Raw genomic sequence first — 17813 nt, 5'->3', positions numbered from 1 at the left:
AGTGCCTTTTAATTGCACTTTCCAGCAAATTAACATTAATAAACAACATATTGTGTGCTATACAGGAGCATTAAAGGTTACATTTAACCAACTTATTCAAATTATAATGCACGTTCAATTTATTTTTAACTTAAATAACATGAAACTGAAAGTTCAGTAAAAATTAAACATTTGGGAATGCTGATTGCTATGGCACTTCCCCTCGTGGCAAAAATTTACCATAGACTGTCAAATTGAAATCAACCGACCTCCACAAAGTATCGTAGGGCAACCGTGTTACTCATTTTAATCGTGCTTTCAACTCGCTTGGTTATTTGGACGAAGTTTATTTCAATTAAATTAAATTATTCACGGCGAAATTTATGAGTCGCAAAAACAAGCGGTGAACGCTTTCAATTAATTGTCTAACATGATACATAATTGCTACAAATCGAAAATTACACATAAAAGTGTACGTATCATTCGAGTACAATCGCAGTAACCTAGTCAAAAGTGAAAACTTTAGAACAAACGTTCTGTTATTATTGCGTCGCTGAAATTCGCTGAAATCGACCTGAGAAACAGCATCGGTGTAAATTGTGTCGACCATATTCCAAGTGTAAACAAAAAGAGAGCATAATGGGGCGCCGCTGCTGCGTTGCTGATTGCCCCTCTACGTCGCGTCTCGTGGAGCACCATGGCGTCACTTACCACTCGTTTCCGATGGACGCTGTAATACGTGCCATTTGGATCAAAAACTCGCGCATAAGCTTGGACCGCCAGATTACAAAGAGTGTGCTTGTGTGCTCACGTCACTTTCGACGCCTCGACTTTAATACAATACGCAATGGCAAGTACCTGCTGAAGCCGCGCGTCTTTCCCACCGTGTTTCCATGGGGCAAAATGGAGCCCGCCGAGATTGAAGCCGATCATCGTGCCCTGCAACAGGCGACAATGGATGGCGCGGGGGCTAGCGGTGCTGCAAACAGTTCCAATAACGAAGACGTCATTAAGGCAACTGTTGATCAAATTGTTGCTCAAATATTGGCCGAAACGGCTGAGCGTAATGCAGCAGCAGCCGCTGCAGCAGATGCAGCCGCCAAAGCCGAAGCTGAGGCTGAAGGAGGCCAGAAAGAGGCAACTAAGGAAGCATCCGTTCCGAGCTCAGTCGCCACACCCGCTGCTGAGAGCACAGCAGATAATGCCGCACCCGAGGTAACAGCCCGTGCAACAGACTCGGCCAATGAAACAGTGCCGCCTGCTTGCAGCAGCACCTCTTCACCATTGTCTGCCACGCCACCTAAATACGGTTCGCCCACAAACATGACAATTGGAGCCCGCCTAGAGGCGCTGAGCGTCGATGGAGCCTGGCTACCAGCACGCATTGTCGAAGTCAACGAATCGGAGCAGACACTCTTAATCCGCTTCGAACGCAACAGCAAGCTGAAGGTGTCGCCGTCGACAAGCGGCAGCTACCAGGAATGGATCGCTTTCAAATCGGAGCGCTTGCGGCAGCGCATTAGTTCACGCGTGCTACCCATTTTCGAGCTAGAGGAGAAGTGCATGGCACGGTGGTCTGGACCACGAAAATTTCCTGGCACCATCAAGAAACTACTGGGAAACGACACGTACGAGGTGCTGTTCGACGACGGCTACACAAAGAACGTGCGCGCCGTGCATATGAACAAATTGCCCCGCCAGCTGTCAGCAGCCACTACAGAGCCAGACACTGAAACGTCTATCACAGATTCCACCGCTCCAACTGGGCTGACACTCAAAAGGCCAAGTACAGGCGCTGCAGTAACCAGCAACAAAAAGAGCAAGTTGACACCTCTACGCAAGGACTGGCCACTGCTAGATATGTCCAACTTGGATTTGGGTATGTTCACAAAGCTAACCTGACACAAATGCATATCACAATTGTATTTATATATAGCGGTATGTGTCTTCGGATCATACTTTTCATTGGCTGTAAATTTAATATATTGATTGATCATACCTGTCACTGGCTCAAGATTTAGTATGTTGTTTAATATTTCAGTAAGTAGGAAAATAAATCTCTTTAGACAAAAAGATAGTTGGAATTGTTGGAAGTCTCCGAACAGAATAGTCTGCGATGCTAATTATAATCATCACAGAGGGCCCGGAACGGTTCATGCAAGCCAAAGTTAGTTGGACAACATTTAATAGTTAGTTCTTAAATATTACGACATATTTATTAGTTAGTTGGGCAATCGGTCGCAGAAAAAGTTATTTAATAAAAAATCATTCAAAATCACGAATTCGAAACTATTATATAATATAGCACCCAAACAAAAGATCGGTCAAGCTGCTATAAAAGATTTTTATTATATTTGTTCAGATCTACATTGCTGAAATATAGAATTTTTAACTATAAAGGTGATTCTATAATTATGTATATATGTATATAAAATATTGGGCAAATGGAACTGAGAAATATCTGTTTACATATTTGACTATGTGGTCACAGAAACTTTGTTAAAAATTTGTGTAAACTTTGTGCGTAGATCCAGTTGCGTTTGTGGGGTTGCATTTCGGTTGACAGTGGGCACTGAAACTTGACAATAGTTTCTTTTTTTGTTTTGGCAACACTGGCAATAAGCGACAAAAGAAATAAATGGAATTATCCTGCTCTAGTAATTGTCGCCAAAAATATTCGTAGAAATAGTAAACTTAATTTTTTTTGCACATTTGCAGCTGCTCTGGGACTGCCCGATATACCTCACGATGGAGAATGGACGTGCCACTGGGTGAATGATCAGCCAATTGGCACCGAAGGTTTTCTGATTGTGGGAGAGCACCAGAAGCCAACTGTAATTGTGCACGACTGGCGACTGCCGCCTGGTTGGATAAAGCACATGTATCAGCGCTCCAATGTGCTAGGCAAGTGGGATGTCATACTGGTCTCGCCCAGTGGCAAACGTTTTCGCTCCAAATCCGATCTAAAGGTGTTTTTGGAGTCACAGGGCCTCGTCTACAATCCAGATGTATATGACTTTAGTATACATCGCCGACGCGCCAAGGATATCAATGCCTATGTCTATACGCACGACTACAGTCCACAGCAGCCGGCCAAGCCGAAGCAACTTGATGTGTCTCTGGACACAACAGCAACAGCTCAGGATCAAAGCAATAGCAAGTTATCAATAACTGCCACATCCACATCAACTCCCATATCAGCTATGGCTACACGACGCGGCGCAGGCGAGGACAGTCAGTACATGGAAACACCGGTGGCCTCATTAGTGCCTCCTGCCGAGTTGATGTCACCATCGCCGCATGCCCAAGCCAGTGAGACGGTGGCGCCCACAGCTGAAGCGGCCGAAGCCAGCTCTGCGCTGAGCGTGGATGAGCAAGGGGCCGTGCTGGTGGAAGATGGTTACGGTCGGTTTTTTCTACACAAAACGTTTACTAGATAACTAAGCTTGTTTTTCTTTATATTGCAGCGTTCATTGGCGGATTGAAGGTACAGATAACCGATAATTTATTCGTATGTCCGCGCGAAGGATGCGGCAAAACCTATCGCAAGGAGGACTTTCTGCAAATACACATACGACATTACCATAAGGAATTTGCACAGTGAGTTAAAGAAAGATGCATAAATATTTGTTCTTTTATTTATATATTTTACAGGCACGTCAGCCACTGTCCAAAGATGCAGGAGCTGGCCGTTAAGCGTACGCATCCCTCATCGATTGAACAAAACGAGCAGACGCCAAAGAACCAGATACCCAACCAGCAGTTCTTTGCCAAGCTGCATCAACAGGATTTACAGCAATCCCGCTCCTTCCGACGCCAACCAGCTGGCACCGAAACATCCCCCACGAATCGTGATATATCACCAACTGTTTCGCCCAGCAATAGATTGCTATCGCCCAAGACAGAGACGCCAACGACACCAAATAGTGGGCATCAGGTAGCAGTGGGTGGCTCTCCAGAAACTGCTGCAGCTCCGTCAGGTGTGCCATCGCCAGTTGAAGTTGCGCCAACTCCCACTCTACAGGAGCCCGCCAAAGCCAGTACACCAGTCGTTCCGGCACCAATAAATCGCTCAGCCAAACGTGCACGTCCTTCTTCTAGCAAGCGCTCGTCTGGATCCCGTAAGAGCAGCCGGCAACGTACTCAGCGACGCTATGCAAATGTGTCGCACGGGAAAATGCCTGCGGCAAGCAAAACGCACAATTCGCCAACCTCTGGCGTAGATATTGAAGATACACGACTGCCTTTTAACACGCCCACTTCAGAGGTTCGTAACGATGCTAAAAAGCGGCGCGTAGCTGTCTCAGGAACGCCGGTTAGTTCGCCAGCTCATATAGATTCGGTGTCAACACCGTCGTCCAACGATCAGGTGGATATAAATGCAGCACTGGCGCCACCGCCGCCGCCAATGGCCAGCCAGACGCCACAGTACATTAAGGAGAACGGCGAGCTGATACGTATTGTGCGTATGAGGCAGGAGGAGATTATCAATTGCATTTGCGAATATGGGGAAGAGGATGGTCTGATGATACAGTGTGAGCTGTGCCTGTGCTGGCAGCACGGCGCCTGCAATGGTATTGTCAAGGAGTCGGACGTACCGGATAAATATGTCTGCTATATTTGCCGCAATCCGCAGCGAGTGCGCGATTCAATGCGTTTTAAGCACGATCAGGATTGGCTCTTCGAGGGTAAATTGCCTGTGGCTGGCTATCATACGCCAAATACACAGGCACCTAAGAAGTTCGAGCTCTTGAAGCGTTCTCACACACTTACTGGCAATTTACTAGATGCTAAACGTTCCATGCATTCTTTGTTGGTCAAGATCAATATTGCTCGCAATCGCTGCCATCCCAAGCTATATCTTTGGGCTAAGAAATGGGACGAAGATCAGGCTGACAGCTCGACTACACCCGTCAAGCGCCCAAAAACGGAACAGACAGATTGGCCGCATGTGCCGCAACCGGAAGCTGCAATTGATCCAGAAGAGTGCCAATACCGTTTAATAGAGCACGTTAAGGTGCAGCAATCACTCTTGATGAATCGCCTCAACGATATTGAAGCCGAAATTGATGGTATGCATTATCTTTATATAAATAGTACCAATAACTTTGAATTAAATTGATTTATTTAAATAATCTGCAGAACTAGAAAAAGAAGACAATTTGCCCGATCTGAAAGATGCAAATGTGTCGACGACCAAAGAAGCAATTGCTACCTTCATAAAAGAGATGGAAATATTAAAACGTCTTGCTAAACTCAACAAAGTAGCCAATATGAAGCAAACTCTGAAGGAACAAGAATCGGCGTCCGATATTACACACGTGTAAAAGGAGATGATCTTTTAATTATAAGTATAACTTACCATAATAGTTTTCATTGAAAAGTCATATGAATATCAATACATTTTCAAACAATAAAATCTAAGGCAGTTTCGCTTTATAATACCAATTATTGCAGAGGAACCACTAAAGTTCCTATATACACCTACAGTATGTCAAGAACATGTTTTGACCAAGCGAAAAATTGAGATTTTCCAGGGTAATATGCAGTTTAAACTACATTCTTTTAATGTTTTTATTTTTTACATATTTTATATCGATTTTGTATTTTTCTTAAAAAGAAAAATATATATCAAGATTGCTCCAAACGATTTTTAAAAATAAAAATTTGCAAGTGATCTTTATCAAGAAAGTGGTGTCAATGTTTCCCATGAATAAGAAAGTCATTTGCCATGCCTATAAATCGCGCTTTGCGCGTAAGAAGCCCCTGCTTTCAAATATGAATATTGAAAAACGGCATTCGTTCGCGCAAATGCACTTGGAACGGCCAGCAGACTATTGGGATGACATCATATTCTGTGACGAAACTAAAATGATGATGGAACATCCAGAGTCCGGCGGAAGCTCTTTAGGGCATTGGAAACCTGGAACATAATACCGTCGGTAGAGTTTGGAAAGTATGGGCGTTAATGACTTGGCTTTTATTGAAAGCACTATGGATGCTGCTAAATATTTCCAAATTTTAAAGACATATTTAATGAGTAGCGCTCATAAACTTGGGTTTTTTGATGGCAACAGATCAAACTTCAATTTTTATAAAGATGACCGCAAGCATAAGGCTTGCCACAGAATCCAGACATAAACCCTATTGATAATTTTTAAGGAAAAAACTAAAAAATTAGTCTGAAATCTAGCGACAATTTGAAAGCTGCTATTCTTGAAGATTGGATAAAGATTCCTGAAACTCATAATATGAAAAACCTTGTTAAATCTATGAACCGAGGATTGTAAGCATTATGTGCGGCCAAGGGCCGTCATACAATTAGCATTTTTTTTTTGTTTATTTATAAATATTGTAGGTCTAAAAACGATTTGTCAAAACATTTTCTTGACATCATTAAAAATTGATACTTTTTAATTAAATTTTTAAAAAATTGTTTGGAACAATCCATCGCGAAAGTTAGTTAAATATGAAAAAGAATTAGGCAGCTTGGCGTATAATATAAGCTGTCGGTTTTTTTTAGAAGTTTTTAAATTAATTTACAAGCTGTACAATCGTTTTGATGGGATTTGTCCTCCATAATTTTAAGAGTCTATGGTCTGCCTCCAATTGTAAAGAAAAATATTAAGCTATTGATAGGAGTTTTAAGAAAACAAGTTCAATCGGGTATCCGCCGCATTGCTAAGGCTAACGGATATTTAGAAAATCAAAATGTTTAATCGAGATTGTTATCGATAGTAAACGAACATTATAAATATCGATTTGCAGCTCTACGGTTATTCCTCCTTAGCAGCACACGTGCTGACAGCATTGCGTTTTATTTTTACAAGTTATTTTCATAATTTGTAAAAATGCGCATTGACACGTGCTATTTTTGCTCTAGCAAGATATATCCTGGGCACGGAGTACATTTTGTACGCAACGATTGTAAGGTAAGCCCAATTCTTCCATTTGAATCCGTAAACGTAAACATATCATGGTACTAATGTGTATACCATTTGCTTTTGCCATTCGTAGATCTTCAAGTTCTGTCGTGGAAAATGTCACAAGGCCTTTAAAAAGAAGAAGAACCCACGCAAGGTAGCATGGACAAAGGCATATCGCAAGGCACATGGCAAGGAGCTGACCATTGATCCCAGCTTCGAGTTCGAGAAACGTCGCAATGTGCCCGTCAAATATAATCGCGATACTTGGCAGAAGGCCATTGGAGCTATCAAAAAGGTTACGGAGATTAAGCAGCGTCGCGAGAATCACTTTGTCATGGAGCGTCTACGCAAGGGCCGCGAGGTTGAGATCCAAATGGACGTTAAGGACGTGCAACGCAACATGTCACTTATACGTTCACCGGCCGCAGGCTTGAAGGAGCGCCGTGCCAAGGAAGAGGCCGAAGAGGCAGCACTTATGGATGAAGACCTGCCAGAGGAGAAGATTACGTATGTCGACGCACGGGAACTAGAAAAGAAGCTGGAAGAGGGTCTTGGAGAGGGGGACTTAGAGATGCTAGAATCTTAAGAATTCTACCTTAATTTAGGTTTAGTTTTAGGTGACTGCGGAGAATAAATGTTAAAAATCCCGTGGTGCATATCTGTTGACATACATTTATTACAAAAGTTAGCTAAATCTTCTATTTATCCACACATTCCTCGGAATGCTTCGGCTGGGGTGACTCCAATTCAATGGTAACCGGACCATCGTTCTCTATATGCACTTGCATGTAAGCGCCAAACTTGCCATCTGACATTGGAAAGATGCAAAACTTAAGATAACAAGCAGGTGGAAATTTGAAGGAAGATTACCTTGGATTTTGCTCGCATCGTAAGATTGTCGTAACCGATCCAAAAAATGATTATAAAGCTGGTTAGCGTCTTCACCCTTCATCGCTGCTGAGAAGTCTGGCTTGTTGCCCTTCAATCTATGGTATAGTGTGAATTGGGATACGCACAGAATATCCAGCTGCAAATCCTTGACTGATTTTTGCCAACGTTTTCCCTCATCCTCGAACAGCCGTAACGCGAGAATCTTGCGCACGCTAAAGTCTCAGTCAAAAATTGACTTCATGTCTCTTTATGAGATATTTACCTACAGGTATTCTACATCCGTTGTCGTATCGCTACACTTAATGCCAACCAGCACACAGAGTCCAGGACCAATAGACGACACTAGTTCATCTAGTACTGTAAAAGAATTATAGTAGGCATATAACATGCAACATTAAAGGAATTTTGCCGTATACCCGAGACCTTAGCGGCCCTGACACGTTGGATTACAGCCCGCATTAAGTTTAATGTTTTCCTAAATTGCAATACAGCAACTTGAATTTATCTCCCATAAGCAGGTGCAGTCAGCTGTCTCAGTTATCGATGCACACACAAAGGTTATGCTTTTCGATTAGCTCAGAGGTATTCAGCTGTCGCATCTATCGATATACATACAAAAAACATGCATTTCAATAAGTTTAACGAGTTGGCGGCGTACTTTTTTGGTTTGAATAACAATGTTTTCTATTTAATAAACAATAAAAATTACATACTATTACAATAAGATGGTAAATACAATAAATTGACAATATTTATATATGATTATAATTTGGTACTTTGTATGAAAGTCTTTGAGCAACGGGTAAGAAATACTTGACCAACGCATTGGCTTTTGGAAAGTTTTAAAATCAATTGTTCTACAACTAGATTAGTTAAATAAAGCTAGCAATAATAGAATTTATATATTGCCTGATTGAATATGTTATCACAGTGGCGTTGGCGACATTGGAGTTGAATTTATGTTTAGTTTCTTCTCACACAATTTCTTAATATGTATTTGGTTGGTCACCTCCGCTTGCCGCAAGATCTTGCGTATGTCTGCCAGACGCTCATGCTTGTTGGCCAGCAAATACGCGGACTTTAGTTGACCTATGAATATGTACGACGATATGCGAAGCTCCACGTTTCCTATACGCTTGACCAGCTTGTCCAGTATCTGTTTTGTCTCTGGCTCATTGCTGTGCACAGCAGCATTGACGGCGATTGATAGGAGCTCATCCGCATCTGAAGCACTGTTGCTGCCATTGTTGCTGGCTATACAGTCCAGCAGACGCTCCACCTCGGCGAGGCGTTGATTTTTCGCCAAATACTTTGCAGTTGCGCCAAACACCTTCATGGGCACCAACTTGTAGTCTTGCATAATGCTGTGAAAGAGAGACCAAAGCATGCAGCCGATGATGGGATAGACGACAAACTCTCAACATACCCGTAGGCCAAGCCGAAACCCTCGTCTATATTCTTGCCGCACAACAACACCAACAGGCACAGCTGAATCTTGTCTGCAACGCCGTCAAACAATGTTGGCAAAGTGCCGCGCGGCGCCTCGAGTCGAATCTGTTTGAGTATTTGTAGCGTGCACACCATTCCGCCAACTACTGGCGGCTGCTCCCGTTCGCATTGTGCCAAAAACTTTGCCAGTTCCATTTGGCGACGTATTGTATTGATGTGACCATTCAAGGAACGTGCATCCAATTGCATAGCAAAACAAGTGATGCCCACATTACTGCTGACAGCGCTGGCACGTCTACTGCCTGCCAGCTGCTGCTGTTCACGCTGCAGATGCTCCCACTGAGCCAAGTCTAGTTCACCCTGCAGATGCATATGTGCTGAAATTAAATGTTGAGCATTTGCATGCAACTTCTGAAAGTTGTCGCAGTCCAGTGGATAAAACTTGACGCACGTCATGCTCGCGCGTACATAATCCTTCAAGAGGAGCTGGAGTTGATAAAGGGAATTGAGCTGCTGGTGCTGCTCCAAATATCGGCACGTTTGCAGTAGCGGCACCCGCCAAGCACTTAATTGCGAATCGGGATCCAGCTGCTGCAGTTCCCCGATGAGCACCGGTAAACGACCCCCGGCCAATGACACCTGGAATATGTGATGTATAAAGAGCTCCGATACCAGTTGCTGATGCTGCCAGTAACGCAGAGCTACGCGCAGTTCGTCACGCTGCATTAGAAACTGCAGTATGTCCGCATGACTACCATAGGTGAGCACGTAATGCAGAGATTCCTCAAAGGTGCGTGACTGACGATTATCCTCAGCGCCGCTGCGCACAGTCGGCTCACCGTACTGACCTTTGGAGATGTATTTAAGATTGGCTAGCGTGTTGATTACGTTAAGCGCTGGCTCCCGGAGTGGCGTCTGTACCACGTACGGCTCCCGGCGCCGCGAGAAAAGAGAGGCGAGCGAGCTATTCGAGTTACGTATGAGCGAAGCACGCTGCAGCGTTTCTGGCTGTGGGTGTGTCTGTGGCAGTGTTGCAATCAGCTGGAGTATCTCCTGCAGCAAGGCAGGTCCACGCTGCGGCCGCTTCTTGGGCATGGGTGGGTTATTTGGCGATTCTGTCAACGCCATTTCCTTTCCAAAAATGTCCTTGTATATGCAACTGTTTTGCTCCTCAGTGGAAAGACGTGTCATGCAATGCGCGAATTTCTCACGTGCTACAAAGCATATGGGTTGATTGACCGAAAGATATAGCTAAACCATTGCCTGGATATGCTCACCTGCATCGTAGCACCCGGCGCGCAAACAGGCCAAGCCATGGGCTGCCATCACACCGGTAGTAGCGTAGCCCCACTTAAGGTGTACCTCCAGTGCTAATTTCCAGTGCTCCGCCTCGACTAGCGCATCAGCCAACTGACGTAGACTGTGATTGTTCAGTGGTCCGGCTGGTATCAGGGACTCGCAGCCCTGCTGTACCACCGCCATGATAATCTCTGAATGTTCACGTATGGTTTCGAATTCGCCCGGCGCGCCACGTACCTCGAAAAGCAATAGAAACATGAACTAAATGATACAAAATAAAAAATGCTGCATCTTACCTTCGCTGCCAATGCCAGACAATTCATCATTTTAGCAACCAGCTCATAGTCAACCTCTGGATTGGGCACAATCAGTTTCTCCAGCTTGCGACAGTGAAATAATAAGAGGTCCACGCATTGTTGCTGGTCCAAATGATGCCGCAATATGGATAGACTGAGAGCCACGCTGGGCGCATGCTCATAGCAGAATTCTTCGCGCAGCAACTTGTCATGGGTGATGATGCCGCTAAGACGCCACTTATAGGCGTCCGATGGACAGGACGAGGAAGAGCGTGGAATGACTGCAGACGTTTCGTTGATGTTCAAGGGCTTCTCTGCTACGACCGGTGCGCAGCAATCATTGCAGACGCGTACCTCGACATCGCCGTAAATCTCTGGAATGACCATTCGCTGAGTAGAGCAGGCAGAGCAAACGACACGACCACAGCGGCGACAATGATGGCGTCGCATTAGCATGGTAAAGGCGGAACGACGACAGCACATGCAGTGACTGGCCTCCTCATCGGGCATCCACTGTTCGCGGGTCGGTGCCTGTTTGGGCACCTGAAAAGCGCCGCACAGCGAGTCCAGTGAATTTTGAACATCAGTGCCCAAGGAGCCCGGCTCTTGTGCGACTCCAACGCGCACATTGGCTATATGATAGTCCAGTGCCTTGCTGGCATAGATGCGTAACAACAAATCCAGGCAGTCGTTGCTGACAACATGATCTTGTTGATACGAATTGAAGTTGAGCAGAATAAATGCTTCCGAACTGGTCTGACCTAGCTGAAAGCGCAGCTTGCCGGAGCTTTTCCCGCAACCGACACTGCTGCTGCTCTGAAGATCGTAGGCATGACCACGCTTGTCAAAACAGTAGCCACAGGGTCCCAGAGGCCTACGCTGTCCCAGCTTTGCACGCGCCGGCTCCAGCAGTTTGGCGAGCAGCTCGAAGCGCGTATTCATGACTAGCTGTTCCACAATCAATACGGGATAGCGCAAGAGTGGCCAAAAATGAAGACGCTCATCGTTAGGCAGTTGTCGCAACAGCTCCAGTGACAGCTGATAATTGAGGTAGGGCCGCGGATCGCGTGCATGTCGCTCCAAATAGTCAATCAGCCATTGCAGCAGCGGCAGCGAACGCATCTTATCTTTGTGTGTGTCCAAAAAGTTGACCAGCACCGTCACTGGAAATAGCTCCGCGATGTGCAACAGGTGTGCATCTACCTCATCTTCATCGCGCAACTCCAGAAGCGTATCCAGTAGTGTCAACAGGCAGACACGTTGCTGTCCAGCTGAATCCGTAAGCTGCACCATGCGGCACCATTCACAGCAAAGCTCGTAGTGTCGCCCCAGCAACAACTGCTCGAAGATCACATTCGGCGTCTGACGGCCAAAGTCATAGGCCTGCGGCCAACTTTCAAATTCCAGCAGCGCTGAAACTCTCGCATAGATCCTAATGTCCGAAAGCGTGCGCTCCAATTGAGTGCGCAGCGTTTGCGGAATGCCATGCGCCGCCGCTCGATGCTGCAAGGTGCGCTCTATTAGCTCCTTTGCCAATTGACTGCTGGATATTTTGGTGATATGCTGCTGCAGTAGCTGTGCTCGTGTGCCCAAGTCATGCATATGCACAACCAGTTGTATGTGCCTAGGATCCTCCGCAATCAACTCACTAATCAAACGATCGATGCGGGCTTTCAGCTGCTGGGCTGGTTCTGCACAGAGAAAGAATAAGCATTAATCATGGTTGAATATCTGATACTAGTTTTTTGCTTCTAATTTTACATATCATTCTTTGACACATTTCCCGCCCGTGGGGACTTTAAATCACCTCAATCAATTGCAACTGAAACTTCGCGCAGCACCTAGCTCTTGATACGTTTTTAGATAGTAATGGATTTTATGAGGAGCTTGTTAGAATTGCAGTTTTCTAGATAATTTGACTCAACATGTTATATTTTTAGCCCTCGATAATACACTTTGTCAAGCTAAGTTCAACCCAACCCAGAGCAAATTTGATCTGAATGGAAAACGAGAAAGAAGGGCTATCTTCAGCACGCAGAAGATTTAATACCCTTGCAGACCCAACCTTTTCATAATGGTCATAGTGCTTTGCCCGTACCTAAGAAGCACAGGGAAAATAGTTAATGCCGAGTATGGTTAAGATATCTTGATAAAAAAAAAAATGTTTTCCATGCAACAACTTAATTTTCGACCGATCTTTCCTATGGCAGCTGTATGGTCCGATGCTGATACGATTTATATATAAGCAGCATAGTAAAACTAATAAATGCCGAGTTTGGTCAAGACATATTTAAAAACAATAAATTTTCCATACATCGTTCCTGTGGCAGCTATATGATATAGTGGTCCGATCTTAATTGGATTTTGCATATATATGAGGAGCATAGTAAAAAGTTTTTCATACAAGAACCTACTCTTCGACCGATCGTTCCTGGCAGCTATGTAGTGGTCCGATCCAGCTGGTTTTAACATATGTACTGCGAGCAACAGAAAGAGACACTTCTGCAAAGTTTCATAAAGATAGCTTTAAAACTGAGAGACTAGTTCGCATAGAAAAAGACAGACGGACAGACGGACATGGCTATATCGACTCGGCTATTGATACTGATCAAGATATGGGGTCGGATATGACTCCTCCTATGCGTAACACATTTCACGACAAAATAATAATACCCCCTGCAAGGGTATAAAAACACAAGGAAGTCACAATTACTTCGCAGACGCGTAGAAACTTAGAAACTTAATGCTAATCATGTTCTATACTTACCCCCCTGTCCGCCAATACCCAGCAGGAGAATGCGTAATTGTAGCTCCTTGTTGACCTCCAAATGCTCCAGCGTAGCACTATCTAGTTTGTAGGCATGCAGAGCAGCCATAACTGGATTTTCTTGATGCATAAGCGCAAGCGTCGTCATTTCGGGCAGCTGCATCAATTGCCGCAGGCAGTTAAAATTCAAGCTCGTTTCGGATTCATTTGTCAGTGAAAGATCGCACAGTTGCACCGCCTGCAGCAATTGGGCCAGCAGCTGGTTGTGCTGCGCAATATAGTTGTGAATGGATTCCTGCTTCTGTGGTGATACCGAACGCGGCGATTGTTTACGAGCGCTATCCGCCAGCTGTGGGCATATGTTGAGCGCTATAACATGCACCAGATTCAGATGCAATGCAGCCACATTGGCTTCAATTTCCAACGGCGTGATGTCGCACTCGTAAATCAGCTCGCCAATGACTTGGTAGGGATCGTGCCGCAACAGCTGCGTGTTGTGATACTCTAGATTTGGATCACGCAGCTGCAGCAGACGGGTCAGTTGCTGCACGTAGCTACAAAAGCGGGCGTAGTAATTGTGCCGAGATTTCAGCTGCTGAAAGAGCGCCGCATGGGCACGCATGGAATGAGCATAATCCGAGGACACCTTCTGGTAAAGCGTTTGGAAGGCGGCCTCCCGCTGCAGCTGCAGCGCCAGTGGTGCGGGCTTCAGAACATAGCTGTGCTGGCACAGCATGTCGCATAACGCTGTTTGCCGGCCAGCGCGCTCCAGGAGACGCATGCACTCGCAGAGATTCTCCAAGAGGTACATGGGGCCAATCTCACGTGGACTACCTTCACTTGAACTGTCGAGCGCTATTTGCTGCTGCTGCTGTTGACGTCGTATGACCAGCAGAATATTGCTAGTAATCTCTCGATTGAAACGTAGATTTACAATCAAATCACAGACAATAAGCGCATTCAGATTGCGCTCCTGGAATTGCAGCAGGAAGCCATACTGCGCATTGGCGCTGTGCCGTTGCAGCAGTGACTTCAGGTCGGCGGCGTGTTGCAGCTTCTGCGACTGCGCAAAGTTATCCACCACGCTGATTATCTTGGATAGCTCAAAGCCCTTAGCAGCAACACTTTTGATTTGCTCCACTGTGGTGGTGGTTGTGGCGCTACTGCTCATGGACATGCCCTCATCAGCCAAGGCTTCGTAGTTGGCATAGATGTTGGCCAGCTTTTGCTTGATCAATTGCTGATGCTCCATGAATTGCAGCTCGCGACTCAGCTGACTTTGCTCCAGGTGAAAGGTCTAAAAGCAAGCAAGAATTGTTTGGTTATGGAGTACCCTTATCCCAACGAGCTTACCTCTATGATGTACTTGACATCATTAAAGTTCTTTAGTGCCAGCGCCAGAATGGCCAACTGCTCGGGAGTGCTTAGCATTTTGGGTATGATGGAGCGTTCTAGGGACTGTGCCACGGTCATCTGTGGTTCCTTGTTGCTTGCACCGCCGCTCAGCAACAGCTGCTGGGCACGAGCGCGACACTGTTCAAGTGTTGGCGCATCAACTGACCTGGTAGCCACCGCGCCACTGAAACTCGCCGCACGGCGTTGCCGGCGTGACTTGCGTCGCGTTATACTAGATGCCTGGAAGCAGCGCTCACGACTCTCATCATCGCTGGAGGCCTTTTCACGCCCATGACTGTGCATTTGTATAAGCTGCAACATCTGCTCCGGCTCCAAGCGGCAGGCTGAGGCTGGTGTTGCCTTTGTTAGCGATTGCTCAATCTTTTGCAGAACACTGAACTTCCACAGCGTCTCGCTGATCGCATCTACCAGACGCTGAAAGGCGCGCTGTTGCTCCTCGGGTGCGTACTTGAAGTCCTGTGTGTGCAGCTTCTTAGTGACAAAGCTTTTCAGGCAGCTGAAGAGCGCATATAAAGCTCGAGCACGACAAATGAAGCCATAGCGACGTCTCGGCGTACTAGTGGCATTGGTCGTACGCGGAGGCTTGGCATCATCGTCCACATACTGCTCATCGTCTTCATTTGACTCACTGCCATTATCGGCATCTCCAGCACATTGCTTTAGATTTTGCAGCTGCTCCCAGCGCAGAAATACAAGTTGGAAAATATCCTCCAGCAGTGAGCAGAGCGTTCCCAGGTCATGTAGCTGACGCAGCTGAGCGGAGAGCAACAACAGCTGCTCCCTAACCGTGGAATCGTGCAGCTCCAATATCACATTGTAGACTTGACACAGCACTGTGTAGTAACTCCATGTTACCAGCTCCTCAGCGCGCACGCACCTAAGCGCTGGCGTCTGCTGTTGCCATTTGTATGTTTGCTCAATGAGCTGAATCACCTGATCCTTGTCACACTCAATGCCATGCTCATAGATCAAGGAAAGCACACCCGGTGCACACAACAGTGCATCCACTTTGATGGTCTTGCAGGCATTCCCATCCCGCTGCTGTTGTAAAAACTTAAGCAGCACACAAAGCCGCTGAAAGTCGGCAAAGAAGAATTGCTGCACAGACTGCAGCTCGGCGGGAACTGCAGCTATATCAAAGACGGTCAATAATTGGTCCAGCTGAGCCAATTCGTCCAGCGTCTGTCTGCCCAGTGCAAATTCGTTGGCCAGACGCAGTATGAGTAAATTATTTCGTAGTGTGCGATCCTGAATGCATTCAAAGTTCTTTAACTGCTGACACAGTCGGGGCATAAAGTGCACCCGTTGCCTTAGGGTCAGGTGCAGAACAAACTGATTTGTGGGAGCTGCGTTCCCGCACAACAATTCCAGCTGCTGCTGTTGCTTATGCAAAACCGTGTTTATCAGCTGTGGGTCTTGACGAGCCAGTAGTGCCAGCATTAAATGCTCATTGTTGCCCCATGAATCACTCACAAGACGCTCAAGCAGCCTTTGCTGCACTGTTGCTGTCTCCAATATTTGTTGTGGAAAGTTTGCTAGCACGCTGAGGAAACGTGTCGCAGTTGAAGCGCTGTTGTGTCCGTCATTATCTAGCATCTGTTTGAGTGCGGCGCTAATAATGCGTCCTATATAGAACTTGGACTGATCATATAGCAATTGGAGTATTTGCAGCGTCGGATAGGGCGAGGCAATTAGCAACGCCTGCAAGCGCTCATGATGTGACTGAGCGCCGCTTCCACCCAGACATTGGATAAACGACTACAATAAGAGTAAATATATAACATAAAATAATAAAATGCAGAAAATGGACTCTGAAATGCAAACTGTACTTTTTCATTGCTTAACGCTTTCAATTCAGCAACTTAAGGCTTCGAAAGAGTGACAACGAGGCCCTTGCAATGGAGTCGATAACAAATTAGGTTAATAAAATAGTTATATAGAAATCTTGATGGTTTTTTGGGTGTTTATAAATTTTAGTTTGTTGGTATATATACATATATATGACTGACTGACTAATTGATAATAAGCGCACAGCCGAAGCCTATAATTTTGAAAAGTTCTTGGCCGTAAGCAACTTTTTTCATACCATCCAATTAGCTTTAAGCCCAATTTCACCAGGCAAGGCTAATAAATGCCAGATAGTATTTATAAAAAATGAACGAAATTCACTTGACTCGGCCAGCTTATAAGCAAAATACATACATATACTGAATAAAATCTTGTTATGCATATTTTTACCTGTACAATTTTTTCCTCTTCGCTGGGTAGTAAGTCTATAAGCTGTTGCAGTGCCTGTTTCTGCTGCTGCTGCTGGATTGCCATTGTGGATCTTTCGATTCGGACACCTGTTGATTGGTTTTGCTGATATAATGTATTAACGGCTTTGCGTCAAGCGGAGTTCATTGCACACTGGCGACTGACGACTTTAAGCTTCTAAGTGCCTCTGACATTCGCTGATTACATTTGCCTATTGTACGACGAGCCACTTTTGTTTTCTTTACAGCTGTCCCCTTGTTGTTGCTGCTGTTGTTAAGGGTGCAACTGCGAATTTCACTGGCGGTACAACAAGTGATAAGCGACGCCTGCATATTATTACCGTAGTCAGCGTTGGGCAGATCCAATAAAGCGCTGCTTAGAGTGCTCAATAACAATGGCGAGCGATAAACAGCTCAATATGTATTACATTCAAGCAAAAACAACAACTATTATGACCATTGAACAGCTTGATTGCTATTAACACATTTAAGCAACATTTTGACATTCACACAAAATGCTTATGCCGCAATTTGA

At 45.4% G+C, this 17813-nt stretch overlaps 4 protein-coding genes across 7 annotated transcripts; 2 read left to right on the top strand and 2 right to left on the bottom strand.

Annotated features, from left to right (window-relative positions):
* Window positions 1–315: 315 nt before the first annotated feature.
* Window positions 316–5441, top strand: MBD-R2. Its single transcript, XM_064698539.1, has 5 exons — window positions 316–1858; window positions 2698–3384; window positions 3447–3579; window positions 3634–5051; window positions 5122–5441. Exons 1-5 carry the CDS (start codon window positions 619–621, stop codon window positions 5304–5306), a joined length of 3663 nt encoding a protein of 1220 aa, XP_064554609.1. The 5' UTR covers window positions 316–618; the 3' UTR covers window positions 5307–5441.
* Window positions 5442–6749: 1308 nt separating this feature from the next.
* On the top strand, window positions 6750–7561 carry RpL24-like (ribosomal protein L24-like). Its single transcript, XM_064698642.1, has 2 exons — window positions 6750–6911; window positions 6997–7561. The coding sequence occupies exons 1-2, from the start codon at window positions 6831–6833 to the stop codon at window positions 7489–7491; spliced, it is 576 nt and encodes a 191-aa protein (XP_064554712.1). The 5' UTR covers window positions 6750–6830; the 3' UTR covers window positions 7492–7561.
* A 2-nt stretch (window positions 7562–7563) lies between these two features.
* Dtd (D-aminoacyl-tRNA deacylase) lies at window positions 7564–8340 on the bottom strand. 3 transcript variants are annotated; one of them, XM_064698643.1, is made up of 4 exons: window positions 8213–8340; window positions 8063–8153; window positions 7776–8008; window positions 7564–7713 (listed from the first exon to the last, which is right to left on the bottom strand). In XM_064698643.1, the coding sequence occupies exons 1-4, from the start codon at window positions 8253–8255 to the stop codon at window positions 7604–7606; spliced, it is 477 nt and encodes a 158-aa protein (XP_064554713.1). In that variant the 5' UTR covers window positions 8256–8340; the 3' UTR covers window positions 7564–7603. The 3 variants fall into 3 exon arrangements, with proteins under 3 accessions (XP_064554713.1, XP_064554715.1, XP_064554714.1); XM_064698645.1 differs by lacking the exon at window positions 7564–7713 and having other exon boundaries at window positions 7867–7998; window positions 8059–8153; XM_064698644.1 differs by lacking the exon at window positions 7564–7713 and having other exon boundaries at window positions 7869–8008; window positions 8059–8153.
* A 114-nt stretch (window positions 8341–8454) lies between these two features.
* Sptz (Spastizin) lies at window positions 8455–17769 on the bottom strand. Of its 2 annotated transcripts, none has more exons than XM_064698649.1 (7): window positions 17262–17769; window positions 14961–16781; window positions 13608–14904; window positions 10841–12531; window positions 10523–10781; window positions 9223–10459; window positions 8455–9160 (listed from the first exon to the last, which is right to left on the bottom strand). In XM_064698649.1, the coding sequence occupies exons 1-7, from the start codon at window positions 17343–17345 to the stop codon at window positions 8722–8724; spliced, it is 6828 nt and encodes a 2275-aa protein (XP_064554719.1). In that variant the 5' UTR covers window positions 17346–17769; the 3' UTR covers window positions 8455–8721. The 2 variants fall into 2 exon arrangements, with proteins under 2 accessions (XP_064554719.1, XP_064554720.1); XM_064698650.1 differs by having other exon boundaries at window positions 17620–17760.
* Between the last annotated feature and the right edge of the window lie 44 nt (window positions 17770–17813).

This window comes from Drosophila montana, unplaced genomic scaffold (assembly GCF_035044405.1).
Source record: "Drosophila montana isolate Dmon_TW-CO22-7 unplaced genomic scaffold, ASM3504440v1 contig_779_1, whole genome shotgun sequence".
Lineage (NCBI taxonomy): Eukaryota > Metazoa > Arthropoda > Insecta > Diptera > Drosophilidae > Drosophila > Drosophila montana.
Note: the sequence above shows the minus strand (reverse complement) of the source record. Positions and strands in the feature narration are given on the sequence as shown.